Here is a 15,469-nt window from a genome sequence, read left to right as displayed (position 1 = left end):
CAATTTTATGCGGTAAATATTAAATTTCCAAAGTTTTCGTTATATACAAAGCCCGATCAGTGCTAAAATATATTACAAAATAATTCATAATTCTGATATATTGATGTCCTGGCGAATCATTTTTAATTTGAAACGGTAGATCGATACACCTTCAAAGTTAAATAATACATCGATTCCGAAACGATAACATGTGTCGCTGTTAATAACATTAGAACAACATGCTAAGTAGATACACAGCTGTTTAACGACTAAAATAATACATTAAAATGGAATTGGAGGGGTCTGAATTAGGCACAAGGGAATACTGGGAGACCAGCTATGCACGAGAAATTAAAAACTACAAAAACCATGGCGATGTGGGTGAAATTTGGTTTGACGAAGACTCTCAACAACGAATTGTCGACTGGCTCTTGAAACAGGAAAATATCAACAAGAAAACAGCACGTGTCCTTGACTTGGGCTGCGGCAATGGCATGTTTCTGATCGCCCTAGCCAACGAAGGCTTCGCACGGTTAACGGGAGTTGACTACTCCCCAATGGCAATCGAGCTGGCCATGGGCATAGCCAAGGACCAAGCCTTAGACATAAACTACAAAGTGGCGGACTTAACCCAAAGTGAATCTCTGGCTCTGGGCACGTACAGCATCATTCATGATAAGGGCACTTACGATGCTGTCAGTTTGTGCCCCGATGACCCCAAGGAGAAACGTAACAACTATTTATCCACAGTTTCGAAGTTGCTGCAGGATGATCAAAGTCTCTTCATCATCACCTCCTGCAACTGGACGGAGGACGAGTTACTGCACAGTTTTAAACATCTCTTTGTCAAGAAATGCACTATACCCACGCCCACTTTCAAATTCGGCGGCAAGGTGGGCAATGTAGTGACCTCTATAGTGTTTAAAAAGAAATCAAATTAAATGGCGATCGAAAAGCAAATTTATAAATTTCGACTACTTATTAATGGCACATCGATTTTTTATTAGAATGTACATATATCCAAAATGTGTTTTACGTTTTCATCAAATGTGGTTATTTAAAAAGTAGTACATACTTTTAAATAATCAACTCCAATCAAAAAACAAACTATTTATAATGAAATCGACCTATTTTAAATATCTAACAATCAATAGTAAAAACTTATCGATTATACTGATAGTGCCCGTAATAATAAATACCTTTATAACATTTATATATATATTTATTAATCATATCATTTGGTTTTTGTGGATAGCAAAAGGTAATTGGCCCATCAAGATTATTAATAACAAGATATAAACATTTTGCGCCTTCTTAAAATACTCTAACAGATGGAGTCAAAGCGGTGCATGATAAATATATTTAAACTAGCTAACTGGGAGTTAACGATTTGATATACCTATATGTAACAAATAGATTTTGCCTGTTCAATTCAATTCACAAATTTAAAATATAGTAAAAAGGCATAAATATATAACAACATACCGTTCATGTAATTCATGAGGATATTTAAAAATGGTAAACCATTAATTCAGTATTTTAAGAACAAACAAAAAACTGATAATACACTTACACATTCGGCACACGGCACAGTCAGAAACATTTTAAAGTGCGTTAGCTATCTGTTAGACAAACTATAAAACAACTGACAGGCACGCCCACCACCGCCCTTCTTCAGTTGCTCAGTTGCCTAGGCGGTACAAGTACATCGTAGACATTAATTATGCTAAGGTCTTTCCATTAGAGATATGCAGGTGACATTCAGGAGAGGAAGGTGCGCACAAATCCTTTGATTTCCGCACGACACATTGGACAATTCGCCACGCTAGGAGCGCATTGATTGCAGGTCGCTGGAGGAAAGCGAGAGAAGCGTTAGCAACTGTATGAAGAAGATCAGAATTGTGCCACTCACCCAAATGTCCACACGGCAGGAATACCACGCCAACCTCCTCGTCCAGACACACTTTGCAAAGGCGCGCATCCCTTAGCTGTCGGTTCTCCTCCTCCAGGGACAAATTGCCATTGGGATTGGACGTGGTGACTACTCCAGCAGGAGTTATTGCAGCTGCAGCAGCGGTGGCGACTGCATCAACAGCCTGTGGCTTGACTGGCTCCACAGGTGCCGCTTTGCTCGTTGTGGCTGTGCAGCCAGCGCTAGCTGGTGTTGAGGCCGTCGGCTCAGTCACCTCCAACGCAGCGCCAGAGCCACCCGCGTCATCGAATATGGCATGCAGCAAATCGTCCAGCGTGTCGTAGGCACAGCCCGAATTTGATAACTTTCTGGCAATGGCGCTCCGCACTACGCCCACATCGATGCCCAAAGCCAGAGCCGTACAGGCCGGAGCCGCCAACATGGCGCTGCCAATGCTGGTTGGTAGCTCTGGCGCTGTGGCCGCTGTGGGGGATGCTGTCGCTGATTCGCGCACCTGCCGCACATATTGGGGCCCCTTGGCGAGCAGCACGAACTGGCACTTGGGCGACCATTTGGCGTGCTCGTGCCACGGCTCGTCTTCCTTCTGCCAGCTGCGCAAGCCAATGTTGCAATGAAAGCACCGCACCTGGTCATCGATCTTCTGATAATATAGGCCCGCCTGGGCCAGCGCCTCAGCAGGCTGTATATTCGCAATGGGCCAGTTGGCAAAGGTGCGTAGACGCGCCTCGATGCACGAGAATTGTGGACGCTGAGGCGTCGTTGTGGGCTGTATGCCCAGTTCCTCCAGATCCTTGCCACCGAACTCGATTAGCGGTCCCATCTGAACTCGCGGACAGTTGGGAAAGAAGCGTTTGTGCTCGTCAAAGGCATTGTCGTTCTTCTCCCACTTGGCAATGACGCCTTTGCACCACACACATCTCACGTGATCCGATTGCTTTAGATAATAGAAGCCTGCTTTCGCCAAGGCCTGTGGTGTGATATTTGGATTCTGAAAGAATTTGAGTTAATGGCCAATTCTTCTAACATAATTAGTGGGTACAAACTGGCCAATCCTTGAAGGTTTCGAGTCGATTTGCTTCTATTAGCAGATCTGGATAGGCGCATTGTCCTCGCTGCCCTGTGCCGCCATCAACGACGCTGTTGCCTTCCGAGTCGCTTCCTTGATCTCTAGCAGTTACCCCGGATTCTATGGGCACATTGCCACAGTGATTGGGGGCCAAGACCATCGAGCAAATGGGCGAGGCGGAGCGATGTCTATCGGCTACCTGATCGCCATATTCCCAGTGGTCGATGCGCATGTGACAGAAGTTGCATTCCACTTCCAGCCAGTTGCCCGTAGCAAAGAACCCATTCTTCACCAAGTCGTCGACCTGAACTGGCGCATTGGTTGGCCATTGGGCAAACGTCCTGACTCGTTCGCTCTCCAATTCCAACCGACGTTCGGTCATGTTTACGAATGTGTGCGTTTTATGCAATGATTTAAATTGCGATCTATAGTTGAATAAATGAACAAAAAAACTGAAACGCAGCTGCGAAAATAGTTTATTGATTCCGAGCCAGTGTGACCGTGTCGCGCTAGCCAACCGAGGAAATGACATAAGCACTCGAGTCACCCTGTAGTCAAATAATTACAATTCTTTTATGACCAAAAATCTATTTAAAATATAATCAAAATATATTTAACTAATACTACTGAGTAAAATAAATTGTAAAGAATTCATTAACCGAACACTGTTTACTGCGGTTTTTAGACTTGGTCACACTGCCCGCTTAACATATGTTTCGCAGTCATTTTTGTTTTATACATTAATATATTTACATCATATTCACATTCTCCTCCCTCCCATCAAAAATACAAATGTTTTCACTTATGAATACATGAATACACAAATTATTTTACTCTTCAACGTACTCATTTTATTGAAAGAATCACCTAGAAAGACTTGCTCCTTAAAATCGTGAAAACCAAGTGGTAAACGCACGTAGTGCGTCCATTCCAGTTGATCTCGGGGTACTCCACTTTTTACTGGAAATAGGTCCTTGGCTTTCTGTACGAGAACAGTTTCCTGTTGCCCTTGTGGTGAACACGTTGCACCAGCGGGAACTTGATCTTAGAGTCGTGGAACTGCTTGACATGCACACGACGCGTCTTCGAGGCTGGAATAGACTCCACCTTGATGATTTGAATGGAGTGGGCGCGAGCACGATGACGAGCGCCCATGTCACGGTAGCACTGTGTGACGGCACCACCAACGGTCAAATCACGGTACTCGCGGTACATGTTGTGTGTGCCCGAACGCGAATCGTAGCGCAGCCAGATGCCGAAATTTTTGATCTTGATTGGCGACGTTTCGTATACCTGCTTCAGGGAGACGATTTCGCCTGTGGTTTTCTTGAACTTCTTCAGCTGTCGCAGAAAATACCAGAAACGGGATTTGGCGACAATGTTGTCGGGAGCGAAGATACGCATTTTATACAGAGGCGTCTGTGGCTCCTTCTCGCTGGGCAACTTACGGCCAACAACCTCGTATTCCTTCAACTGTAAGTAAAAAAAGTTGTTAATGAATTAAGATTTTAATATATTTTCATGTAAACAAAGGCGGCAAACATACGGTCCAGACACACACACACAAAGAGGCGCGTGGACTGAAATTTTTGTCATACAGGTTATGCGTAAGTCTTTAATAACCAACTCCTAATTTAATTTTGAATAGTAGTACATCACAAAATACTTTTATTTCCTTTATTATTATTAGTCAAATATAACTATAAAAGAAAATATAAAAGCATGACAACCACATTGTCCATAGTACTGCATTCCAGTAGCTGATTGTTTTTCTTGCGCATTATTTCCCATTTTTACAGTTTATCAATTACACTGATTTTCCGCTATGTTTGCCAGCTTGTTGCACACTATTTTAGACCAATTTTCACTGGTTTTTGTTTATTCTTTTTAAATACTAACCAATCCCTTGGCTCTCATGATGACGGCTCACGCGAAAAAGGAAACGGAAAGAGATGTCAAAGTCCAATTTACACTGAACCCAAAAAATTTGCGCAGCGTTGCTTTGGGACGCTGCTGGTTAGTGTTGCTTTTGGACAGTCACCACAGCGTGCTTATCTGTTATCGTCTGATTACGCATCGCTAGGCTTCTGCGCGTGTTCAGTGGATGCGAACGTCGATAAAATTGCAAGAATTTAGCTTTTCTCGCATTATTTCAGCAACCGAAATAGTAAATATACAAATTGTATACAATACTGTTAGTGAATGCCAGCCAATTACAAATGGCCGAAACCATTGAATCAAACAGAGTGAGCTTAAAGTATAAAGCCCATCAAGGGTGACCAAAAAATGCACAGCGCAATGAGACGTGCGAAAAAATTTCCTATATTCACAATTTAATGCAAGCCCAACAAAATTGGTGTGCGGTAAGCAAATACGCTTCGTTGTGAAATTAAATCGCGTGTTTTTCGCCACATATTACGTAGCCAAATGCGCAAATACATTAGAATATAAAGCATAAATTGTATAAGCGCGGAGGCTAACGTCTGGCCAATCCACACACAAGTGGAACGTGTAGATGGGAAAAGCGCAGGGCAAGGGGTGTTGTTCTTGTCAAGAAAAAAAAAAAAACGCGCGGTCGCCGCTCCGCTGGGCGCTCCATAGCCGTGCCTTCCTCAGTTGTGCAGCGAGCGTCCGTGCCGTCGGTTGTGGTGACTCTTCTCTCTCTCTCTCGCTCTGTGTATATTTGTTTGCGCGCGTAAATACTGCTGCGTGTCCGCCCCGGTAGCTGCTGCTGTGAGCAGGTAAGAGAGACGCGTGTATAATGCTTACAGATATGCTATTTGTTGTGATTGCACGAGTCTTTGTTTTATTTTCTATTCTTGTATTTGCTTTGCGCATAACATTTAAAGTTAAAGTTGCAGATTTATTTTTAGACAATACAAGAAGTTGTGCTTTTGATTTTTTCCTGCTCTTTTCTCCTCAGCAGCATATTTTGCGCAATTTATTTTGGTATTTTCAATTATTCGCGTTTCTTTGTGTGCGCATTTCCTTTGGCACCAGGGCTGGCAAAGCATCCGCAAAAGTCGTAATGAATTGAAAGTATTTTAATTTTTCGGCTTCTCTTTTAACTTCTCTCATTTTCTTCATTCTGTTTTTATCACCATCCGTGCTATCACAGCAATTTAGCAAGAAATATGTCTGCATGTAATAAAACTTCACTCATTTGCGTTTACTTTGTTTTCCTTCAGTATCTCAAGAAGCGATACCCAATACAGTAACCACGACGCTGTACGGCATGCAAAGGTAAATATAAATTAATCGATTAGGTTGCATCGATAACTTTGCTCATTTTTGTTTTTGGTATTACTTCCATGGCAGTGCATAAATGCAAAAAGATGATGGAAACTTTGGAACAGCAACAAACAAAGAGCAGGCCTAACAATGAGCTCCATGTGGTCGAGACGGAAACGACACTGGCAGCCAGCGAAGAGGATGACACATCAGAAGAGATCACCAATCTGTACTACCTGGAAGAGAAGAAAAGGAATACCTCTTCACGAAAGCTGAACCTAAAAATTGCAGTCGAGCAGCTTGCTCGGCATAGACCTCAAGAGAATGGTCGAGACACTGAAGAGTCGGAGGAGCCAGCAGGTCTGCAAGAGACGACACAGAGTGCATTTTTAATGGCCAACAGATTAAACGAGTCGATTGAGCGACCATATGAAAGTGGTCTGAAAGTAGAATGTCTAGTGAGCAGAAGAACTGCTGAGAGTGACGATTTTAAAGATATGCCGTCCACATCACTGGATGCCACAAAATCTCTTATGGACATAAAAGTCGAACAGACGAGTCCTATACTCGTGGTCAATGTCAACGATGATTGCGCATCCTGCTTCTCGGATAAGCCAAATAGCTCCCCAGACCAACAAGTTGACCAACTGACTGGGGAGTTAGGAGCAATGGACTCGTCGGATACTGGAGTGAAATCTGCAACTTCTTCGATTAATGAGTTATCTTTAATAGATCAAGTAAAATTTGAGGATACAAACCCACTACCATCAGTTACGCCGGATGAAGAAGCCCTTTCGCCGCCTGTGATTAAAATGCTTGCTGAGAATTCTCCATGTGATGTTGAAGAAATCTCATTACTTAGGCAGACTCCGACAGAAGATAATTGTACACATAAGGTGAAAGTGACTGAGGAAGCCTCAACTTCCCCTGTCAGGGTGCAGGAGGAGGAGAGGTGCTCATCATCAACTACTGCGTTAAAAATCTCCGAAAATATTAAAATAGAAAATCGAGATGCAGTAGACTACGCAGAAGGAGAAGGAGATGGAGGATTCCAAAATGAAAAGGAAGATACAGAGGAGAAGAAAGTGGACGAGGCATCTTCACCAGTATATAAAATTGATGAAGTTTATAGGGAAATGACTCCACCTGCTAAGGCTACAACACTACCTGTCTATAAAATCAATGATCTTTCCCCCGCCAGCATACCTGATGATGATGAATCCTCACAAGACTTTGATTCTGAAATTAAAATTGAGGAAAGCACTCCGGGATTGCCTAAACCTGAGCGTGAATTTCTCATGGAAATAATTAAAATCGAATCTGATTCCGAGGATGAAGATGTTGAGGTAGAGTCGGAGAACATCGTAGATGAAATTTATGGTTGCCGTACAGTTGCAGATGACGTCCTGATGAAGCCAGAGTTTCAACAAAGAGATTATCTGATGAAGGAAAGACAAGCAATTAAAGTGCTGCCTAAAGTAAAAATAAATGGGGCACATGTAACCGTCGCGGAATCGAAGTTGGCAGAGGAAGCAGAGCGGCATGAAGAGCAAGCTCAGATTACACTGCAACAATCTGTGATAGCAAATGAGAATGAAGAGCCGCTTCAGCAGGAACAGGAGGAGGAGGTGCAGCACCAACTGACCAGGAGAAACAGCACCAGCAGTTCCGACAGCTCCGCATCACAGCAATTGGTCATAGATCAGCCCGAGAGCGAGCAGCAGAACAAACAGCAGCCGCAACTGGAGGAGTCGGTGCAGGATCGGGAAATGTTGCGCAGGCGCAGGCGCAGCTGCAGCAACAGCAAAAGTGACGGGGACGACAACGGCTATAGCAACAGCAAGCATCTGTGCATAGCAGAAGAGCCCCAGCAGCAGCAGTCGTCTTCCCTGCTATTGCAGCGTTTGCAGTCGCCGGCAATAATTTGCAACGAGCTCACGCAGTGCAATGCAAGTAAGCTTAAGAACTTACAGCAATTAAACGTGCATTCAGTGCAATGCCAATCACAGCCGGATACAACTTTGCCACCAGCAGGATCACCTATAGCAGCATCGGCATCTATGACTCTGGGCAATACGGCGCTCACTCCTGCGCCCCCCATAAAGAAGGAGCGTTTCTTTCGCTGCGCACGCTGCAGCACTGTGCATCAATGCTGGAACTTTTTTCTGCACATGCGGGAGGTGCATCAACGCTACATTTGTCTCTACTGCTCGCACGTGTTCGCCAGCGTAGAGAAACTGTCCCTGCATCTAGAGAACAAGCATGACATGGATCAGAGGCACTTTGCGAGTGTCGAAGCGTGGCAGAGGCTACAGACTCAGGAGGACCGTGCTCGCTTTTTGGTCTGCTGCAATTGCCAAGCGAGCTTTGAGCGCGGAAGCCGCTTCGAGGATCACGATTGCGCCAAGCTGATGAAGCCGTGTGCGTTGTGCGGTCAGAAAGGAGGACATATCAATGGATGTCGCAATGGCAGAAGCATTAACAATATCAGAAACAATTGCAAGAAGACAGCGAGGCGACGAAAACATAGAACCGCCAAGTCTAAGTCGGCGGCCAAGCCGCCCGGGGAACATCTAAAAGCAAACAAACAGCAGCAGGAGCAGCCGTCGAATGGGGTGGAGATTGACGCGCAACTGCTTCAAATGCCGGCACAGCCGACGACAGTAACAGATCACAACAGTAAGCCGAACTTTAATCTTTTGTATAAGAATTTCAATAATGATCCAATTATTTCAACAGTTCCAGCGCCCATTGCAGATGCGCCTCAAGAAGATCCCCCACCCAAGCTGGTGGTGCCGAAGATGATGTTGCGAGTGCCCAAAGAGTTTCAGAAGTCCGTGGATGCGGAGCTAAGCAGCACAGACACCGAGGAGGAGGACAATGACGAGTTGCCCTCATCAGCAGAAACGGCAACGGGCGATGGCGAGAGCACTGCAGTGCCATTGCTCACTGTGGATGCAGTGCAGCAGCAGCAACAATTACACCCAGTGTCCTCGTTGTCGGAGGACACCGAAACGGCCACCGAGACGGCGTCTATGTTTCAGGAGACAGCGCCCGTACCTGCCGATGTATCGTTAAACGAGCTGGAGGACGACGATGAGGACTCGCCTTCTCTGAAACTGCCTCGTGTTCTGGCGGAATTCGAGCGCACAAAACTTGACATTGAGCGCACAATGGCCCTGATTGTGGCGAAAAAGGAGCTGCAAGAACAGCAACAGCAACAAAGACAGCACCAGCAACTACAAAAGCAGCAAGAACTACAAGACCAGCAACAGCTGCAGCTGCAGCGCGAGCTGGAGCAACAGAAACAGCAAGAGCAGCAGGAGCAGCTACCAACTGAGGCAAAGCAGCAGCGTGGTCGCTGGTCTCTGACGCCCCCCGCCTCACCCCATAATCACAATCACATAGACGAAACGACGCATGTGCCAAGAGAGCAAGTGGAGGTTGACCTGCAGGCTGCGCCAGCAAAGAATTCACCAGTGCGTCCGCTTGAGCGCCGCAATACCCTGGGAAGCGAGTGCATGGATCTCGATGATAGTTTAAACGAACCACAGCAATCACCTCAATTGGAACAACAGTCGGAGCATCAGCAGCCAGTCGCGCCTGAATCTGAGCGTCTGGGCAGCCCCGCAGGTCTTCCGGTGCCCGCAGACGGCATCCAGGTTGCCGGCGAAGACACGCAGACAGTGGATCTACAGTTGGACAGACCCTTGGACAAATTCGAAATGGTAGACTTCATCCGTTTGTGCCTAAAGGCCTTCTATCCATATTGCCTCTACTGCAATCACGCGCGTCGCATTGCCGTCAACGTCAAGCAGCTGGTGTTGCATCTGATTGGCGTGCATCGATTTACCGCTACTGTGGACAGCATCACAGCCGAGGAGCTGCAGCCGCAGACAATTGTGGCCAAGCTAAAAAGCTTTTTACCAAGCCTGGAGAGCGATCATTACATGAATTCCATAAGCTGTTGCAGCTTGGAGGACGGGCGTTTCGCCCAGCCCTTCAATGAGCGCGTCTATGAGTGCTTCCAGTGCCGCTACGTGACGGCCACACACAAGGAGCTCTACACGCACAATCGGCGGCTGCACATAAAGGCGAACATCTCGTGCTCCATGTGCCGCCTGAACTTCTACAGCTACAGCGAACTGCTGTGCCACATATGCCCGGGTCGCACTTTGAGCACTGCTATTGATACGCAGTTCCGCTGCTGTCTGTGCGATACGGCGCCGTTGGCGTCCGCGTTCCGGCTCATGGTTCACTTGCGCAAGCAGCACCACGCCTGTGATATCTGCCTAGAGGATTGCCACACGCAGGCCAAGCTCTCGGCGCACGTGTGGAAGCACAAGCTTTTGCACCTCTGCTATCGCTGTGGGATTGCGTATCGCAACAAGCAGGACATATCGAAACATTTATTCTGGAAGCACGGCACAGAGAGCATCAGCTGCAAGCGATGCCTACAGAAGCGCTGGCGTCATGTCTACCATTTCTGTGTGCCTGCCACTCAGTTCACGTGTGAGCAATGCCAGTTTACATTCAGCAAAGCCATCTACCTGGAGGTGCACAAACGCCAGCATGTGGGCGACTTTCGATATCCCTGCACGGAGGAGCACTGTGAGGAGAAGTTTGTCTCGCGGAAGCTGTTGCTGAAGCATGCGGCGTATCATGAGGTTAAGCAGCTGTCGGCTGTACGTGACGCCGACGTAGGCGACGACGATGCTCTGTGCTGCAGTCAGATACCCAAGATGGAGCAGGAAGATCAACGTGCATTGGACACCGATCAGTTTGAATTTGATAAAAAAAATGTGCAGCTAAATGTCGAATGCGTGCAATCTTCCTCGCCCAAGTCGGACACAGCAGATGAAGCAGATGCAATGCCGGCAGCCAATCAAAAAGATAAATCTCCGCAGCCAGCGCAGCAGCTGGAAGGACAGCAGGAGCAGACGCCGCGCAAGCGTCAGAAGAAGGCAAAGCGAAACAAGGCCTCGCTGGAGGACCTCAACTTGATAGCGCCAAATCTGTCTGAGTCGGATAGCAGCGATGACAGTGTTTCGGATGGAGGGCGCAGCCCGACCAAGCCGCTTGAATCCAATACCCATGGCTCTTTGCCAATGTGTGCATCTGTGGACGATCTGAACATGCCCCGGGTTATGCTGTCGCCGTCATCTGACAGCGACAACGAAGAGCAAGAGGCGAATATGGATTCTATCAAGACAGAGATAGAGCCGAAACAAAATCAGATGGACACACTCCAGAGCCCAAAGGAAGAAATGGAATCATCTGCAAAAGAAGAGCCCAAGATAGAGGAGTCATCACGTGAAACTTCAGAGCCGCAAGAAGTACTAGACATATGGAAGAATTTACTGCAGAATCAGCATTCTTCAGTGGACAAAAAGGAAGCAGACGCCATAGATGTGGATGTTGAGCCAACTGCAGAGCAGCGGCGTCCCGCTAAGCTTCACGTGGCCTGCTCCGATCATGATTACTGCAAAATGCGCCGCACTCCCCCACCCACGCCAGCGCCCTCGCCCGAGAAGCCGCCGAAGGTCACGTCCGACAAGGTGAAGACAGGCAATGCGTCCAGCGATAGCGAAACCTCTAGTAGTTCTAGTAGCTCGGACTCAGACAGCTCGAGCTGTTCGTGTGGCTCGAATTGCAGTTGCAGCTCCAGCGGCAGCAGCTCCAGCGATGATGATTCCGACAACGAATCGCAATCATCCAAAAAGAGCTCCAAGAAGGTGCCGAAGAAGACGGCGGAGCGGCCGCAGGAATCCAGCAAGAGCGAGGAGTTTGTAAATGTGACTAGCAATAATGAGGAGGAGGAGCGTACAGTGGTGCCAACGCCCAAGTCACCAATCTACAATGAATCCGACTTCGAGACGTCCGTCTCCGATACTGACGAAGAGTTCTACGATGCACATCCTCAGAAGATGACAAGCCACGTATTGTCGCAAAAGCGCTTGGCGCTGCTGTCGGAGAATAAACCAGCGAAACTACACGACAGCAACGGCAACTATGACATAGTTGAGAACAGTCGCCCGTCGACGCCCTCGCTGCCTGAGGAGGCCTCTGCCTTTGCGGAGAAGCGGGAGCGTGTGGTCAAGAACAAGAAGAAAAAACGCGAGCGCAAATCCACATGTAAATCGATGAATCAAGCCAGACTAACGATCACCTCGGAGCCGCAGCAGCTGCTGCCTCAGGGCCTGGCATCGTCCAGTGCTGCAGAAGCTGTGGTCACACCACTGCTGCCGCACCACCAGCCACACTTGCTACCGCACCTGCTACCGCACCACCAGCAACACCTTTTGCCCGAGCCTCCATTGACGCCCCTTACGCATCGGCCCAGCTGGCAGCCGCGTATGAGCGAGGGAAGCAGCTGCTCCGATGCCGATGGACAGCTCAAGCGGTCGAAGCGCACAAGGCGTCCGAACAAATTCTATGGCTATACGAGTGATGATGAGAACATGAGCAGTGTCCTGGCGCCACCTCTGCAGGTGGGCATGCAGCTGATTAAACCGCAGCCGCCCCCACAGCTGACCTGGGCCAAGGAGGACTTGCCAACGCCTCCAAAGCAGCAGCGTAGTCGCAATAATCATGGGGAGCATCATCACCATCAGGCACATCATTATCATCCTCCACACCATAAGTCGCCGCAGCGGAATTCGCATTTGCACAGCAATGGCAACACGCGCAAGCGGAACAGACGTGCTGCACCCGGCGGAGCTGTCTCCGGCAGTGCCAGACGTGGCGCCAAACGCGCCAAGCAGCAGATGGTGGCACCACCAGCCAAGGCGGAGCAACTGCAGCCACAGCTGCCGCCAATACCCACGCTAAAGATACGACCGGCCCTGCTGCCCGCCAGCGCTGCGGCCAGCGACAGTAGCGACAGCAGCTCCGACGAGGATGAGAGTGGAGACATCAACGTGACCAGCGTGCTGCCAACACTCGCGGCACCGACGTCCATGCTGCCTGCGCCGCTGCCGGCACCACTTCCACCATTACCGCCCGCAACGACTGCTTTCAATCAGCCCATACCGCCAGCACTGCTCCCCAATCCGGACTTTAGCACGCTGCAGTACTTCAAGGCGAACAACATTCGTTATCCCATTCGTCCACCGGCCGGAGCTCGATTGGCTCGTGAAGGTGAATCGGTGTACTGCTATTGTCGCTGCCCCTACGACGAGGTCTCCGAGATGATTGCCTGCGATGGCGACAACTGCCTCATCGAGTGGTTCCACTTTGAATGCGTTGGCATCATGGTCGCCCCACAGGGCAAATGGTTCTGTGCCGAGTGCCGACCCAAGCACTCCGGTTGTATCTATTCGGGTGCTAAGCCCACGTAATTTTGCATAGCTTTGTAAATAGTTTTAGAATCTAGGCTAAGCTAAAAAGATGATAAGTAACGCATATAATAAACCCTTATTAACAGCAACAACACCCACAACAGAATGGATTACGCTTATTAAATGTTAAAAAACTACTATTCGTTGTCTCCGGAACTGCGGAAAAAAGTGGGAAAAAGATAAATAAAAATTATAAAAATAATATACAACTAAATTCAACGCTAAGGGAAGATAGATAATATTATGGAATATATCGATGTAACTTTATATGCGCATAAATATATGTATGTATGTACGTATGGAAATATATCTATATATATATATATATACGCATATACATACATATGTATGTGTATATGCTTTTGTGGAATTGTAAAATACTTAGCTCATACAAGATCTTTATGAGCGTTTAGACTTAACATTACCCCAGCATCAGTAGTTATTATTAAAGTTAAATAAAACTAATTATTATCATTAGCTATCTATAGATAAACTACAGAAACAAAACATAAAATGATAAATAAAGAAAAACAACAAAAATATACATATAACAAAACCAGCAATATCTCTTTGCAATCGATATGCAAGAGATAAGCATTTAGGGAGGGAACCGTAAAACTCAATTATTTCAAAATGGGTCTGGGGATATTTAAACTTAAGCCAATGTTCATGGTAGTACTGAGTAGTCAGTATATCGTTATATTGTGCTCATTGGCACGTATACAGGCAGAAAGAGGTGAGATAGACCCCATGAGAATTTATTTATTGAATTATTTAATTTCTAGACGTACAATCTTAATAAAACTTTCAGAACGTAATCACAATGTTCAAATGTATGTACATTCCAAAGCACAAGTCTCTAGTATTTGAAAAAGTTATCGTATGATTTATTGAAAAAATAAAGCAAACTCATACTGCGTATGATATACACGAGTATGCATGCAAAATTTCAGCTTTCTCTAGCCTTTGTATCTTCTGAGATCGATGCACTCATACAGACGGGCGGACAGACGGAAAGGGCTATATCGACTCAGCTCGTCGTCCTGATCAAGAGTATATAAACTTTGTGGGGTCTGCCACGCCTCCTTCTGCCCGTTACATACTTTTACACTAAACCATTATACCCTGATTTCCCATTTTCAATGGGTTCAGGGTATAAAAATATGGATAGTTATTTAGTAACTAAGTTGTGAGGTTCGCGCTATACCCACCTAGCTACACCCAATTCCGATAAATGTCTTTTAAAATAAACTAAGTATCCAAACTGGCATCCTTGTATCCCTGTTGAGTCTCGGCAAATCTGATATATTTAATACTGTTTTATCATAAAACGAGTATTCGTTAATATACATATACATATGTATATTTACATTTACATCAGTGGCGTATATCTATGTACGTCAAATAAAATACATATGTACATATATACCACACATGTACATAAGTAGCTCCTAATCGTACTGCACTTGGGTTTAACATCCTATAAAGTATTCCAAAACTGCATATATGTATACATGATATATATGTATGTGTATATATATATATATATATATATATATGTATGTATATTTAGATATATATGTATGTATGTATGCATATACATATATATGTACATAAGTATGTGTGTATACTTATCTATAATTCATATTTGGTGTGATTATGCTGAAGTAAATGTAAATAAAGCACGACAATAACTTAAATGTTGCACGAACGCCGCCCGCACAGGAGGCCAAAAGGGGTTTGTTTACTAAAACAGCGCGTTGATTTAATTGCCGGGCCCAGGCGAGTGACGAATGGCGAGTAGCGAAGCAACAGCCACAACAGAATTACGAAAGGTACAGGTAGCGGCAGCTACACAGGTGCCAACAAACGTTAAAGCCACAGCCAAAGCCGACGCGTGGTCACTCGCGTCCTTTTCAA

The 15,469-nt window shown here is 46.3% G+C and overlaps 4 protein-coding genes across 5 annotated transcripts in view; 2 read left to right on the top strand and 2 right to left on the bottom strand.

The window, feature by feature from the left end:
* Window positions 1-3,499, bottom strand: part of Diap2 (Death-associated inhibitor of apoptosis 2) — an 84,757-nt gene extending 81,258 nt beyond the window's left edge. Inside the window, exons 1-3 of the mRNA XM_089261104.1 lie at window positions 2,956-3,499; window positions 1,892-2,900; window positions 1,188-1,829 (exon numbers count right to left, since the gene is read on the bottom strand). Coding sequence (XP_089117230.1) covers window positions 1,741-1,829; window positions 1,892-2,900; window positions 2,956-3,360 — 1,503 coding nt within the window. The 5' untranslated portion in view covers window positions 3,361-3,499 and the 3' untranslated portion in view covers window positions 1,188-1,740. The remainder of the gene's footprint in view (window positions 1-1,187; window positions 1,830-1,891; window positions 2,901-2,955) is intronic.
* LOC108653990 (EEF1A lysine methyltransferase 2) lies at window positions 190-941 on the top strand. The gene has a single exon (XM_018104966.3). The coding sequence runs from the start codon at window positions 267-269 to the stop codon at window positions 918-920; it is 654 nt and encodes a 217-aa protein (XP_017960455.1). The 5' UTR covers window positions 190-266; the 3' UTR covers window positions 921-941.
* Window positions 3,500-3,803: 304 nt separating the features above from the next.
* RpL18A (ribosomal protein L18A) lies at window positions 3,804-5,047 on the bottom strand. Its single transcript, XM_018104969.2, has 2 exons — window positions 4,878-5,047; window positions 3,804-4,451 (listed from the first exon to the last, which is right to left on the bottom strand). Exons 1-2 carry the CDS (start codon window positions 4,893-4,895, stop codon window positions 3,936-3,938), a joined length of 534 nt encoding a protein of 177 aa, XP_017960458.1. The 5' UTR covers window positions 4,896-5,047; the 3' UTR covers window positions 3,804-3,935.
* An 8-nt stretch (window positions 5,048-5,055) lies between these two features.
* Window positions 5,056-13,655, top strand: MESR4 (misexpression suppressor of ras 4). 2 transcript variants are annotated; one of them, XM_089261063.1, is made up of 4 exons: window positions 5,056-5,732; window positions 6,179-6,221; window positions 6,297-8,888; window positions 8,955-13,655. In XM_089261063.1, exons 3-4 carry the CDS (start codon window positions 6,314-6,316, stop codon window positions 13,547-13,549), a joined length of 7,170 nt encoding a protein of 2,389 aa, XP_089117189.1. In that variant the 5' UTR covers window positions 5,056-5,732; window positions 6,179-6,221; window positions 6,297-6,313; the 3' UTR covers window positions 13,550-13,655. The 2 variants fall into 2 exon arrangements, with proteins under 2 accessions (XP_089117189.1, XP_089117188.1); XM_089261062.1 differs by having other exon boundaries at window positions 8,949-13,655.
* The last annotated feature ends 1,814 nt before the right edge of the window (window positions 13,656-15,469 follow it).

This window comes from Drosophila navojoa, chromosome 5 (assembly GCF_054131105.1).
Source record: "Drosophila navojoa isolate 15081-1374.11 chromosome 5, UAZ_NAV_1.0, whole genome shotgun sequence".
NCBI classification, from domain to species: domain Eukaryota; kingdom Metazoa; phylum Arthropoda; class Insecta; order Diptera; family Drosophilidae; genus Drosophila; species Drosophila navojoa.
This window is presented reverse-complemented; position numbering and strand designations above follow the sequence as displayed.

Excerpts from the sequence above, each read along its gene's own strand:
- MESR4 (XM_089261062.1), top strand. The coding sequence starts at position 6,314 with ATGATGGAAACTTTGGAACAGCAACAAACAAAGAGCAGGCCTAACAAT. Across the intron at positions 8,889-8,948 it reads GACAGTAACAGATCACAACA|TTCCAGCGCCCATTGCAGAT; the intron begins GTAAGCCGAACT and ends TTATTTCAACAG.
- LOC108653990 (XM_018104966.3), top strand. The coding sequence starts at position 267 with ATGGAATTGGAGGGGTCTGAATTAGGCACAAGGGAATACTGGGAGACC.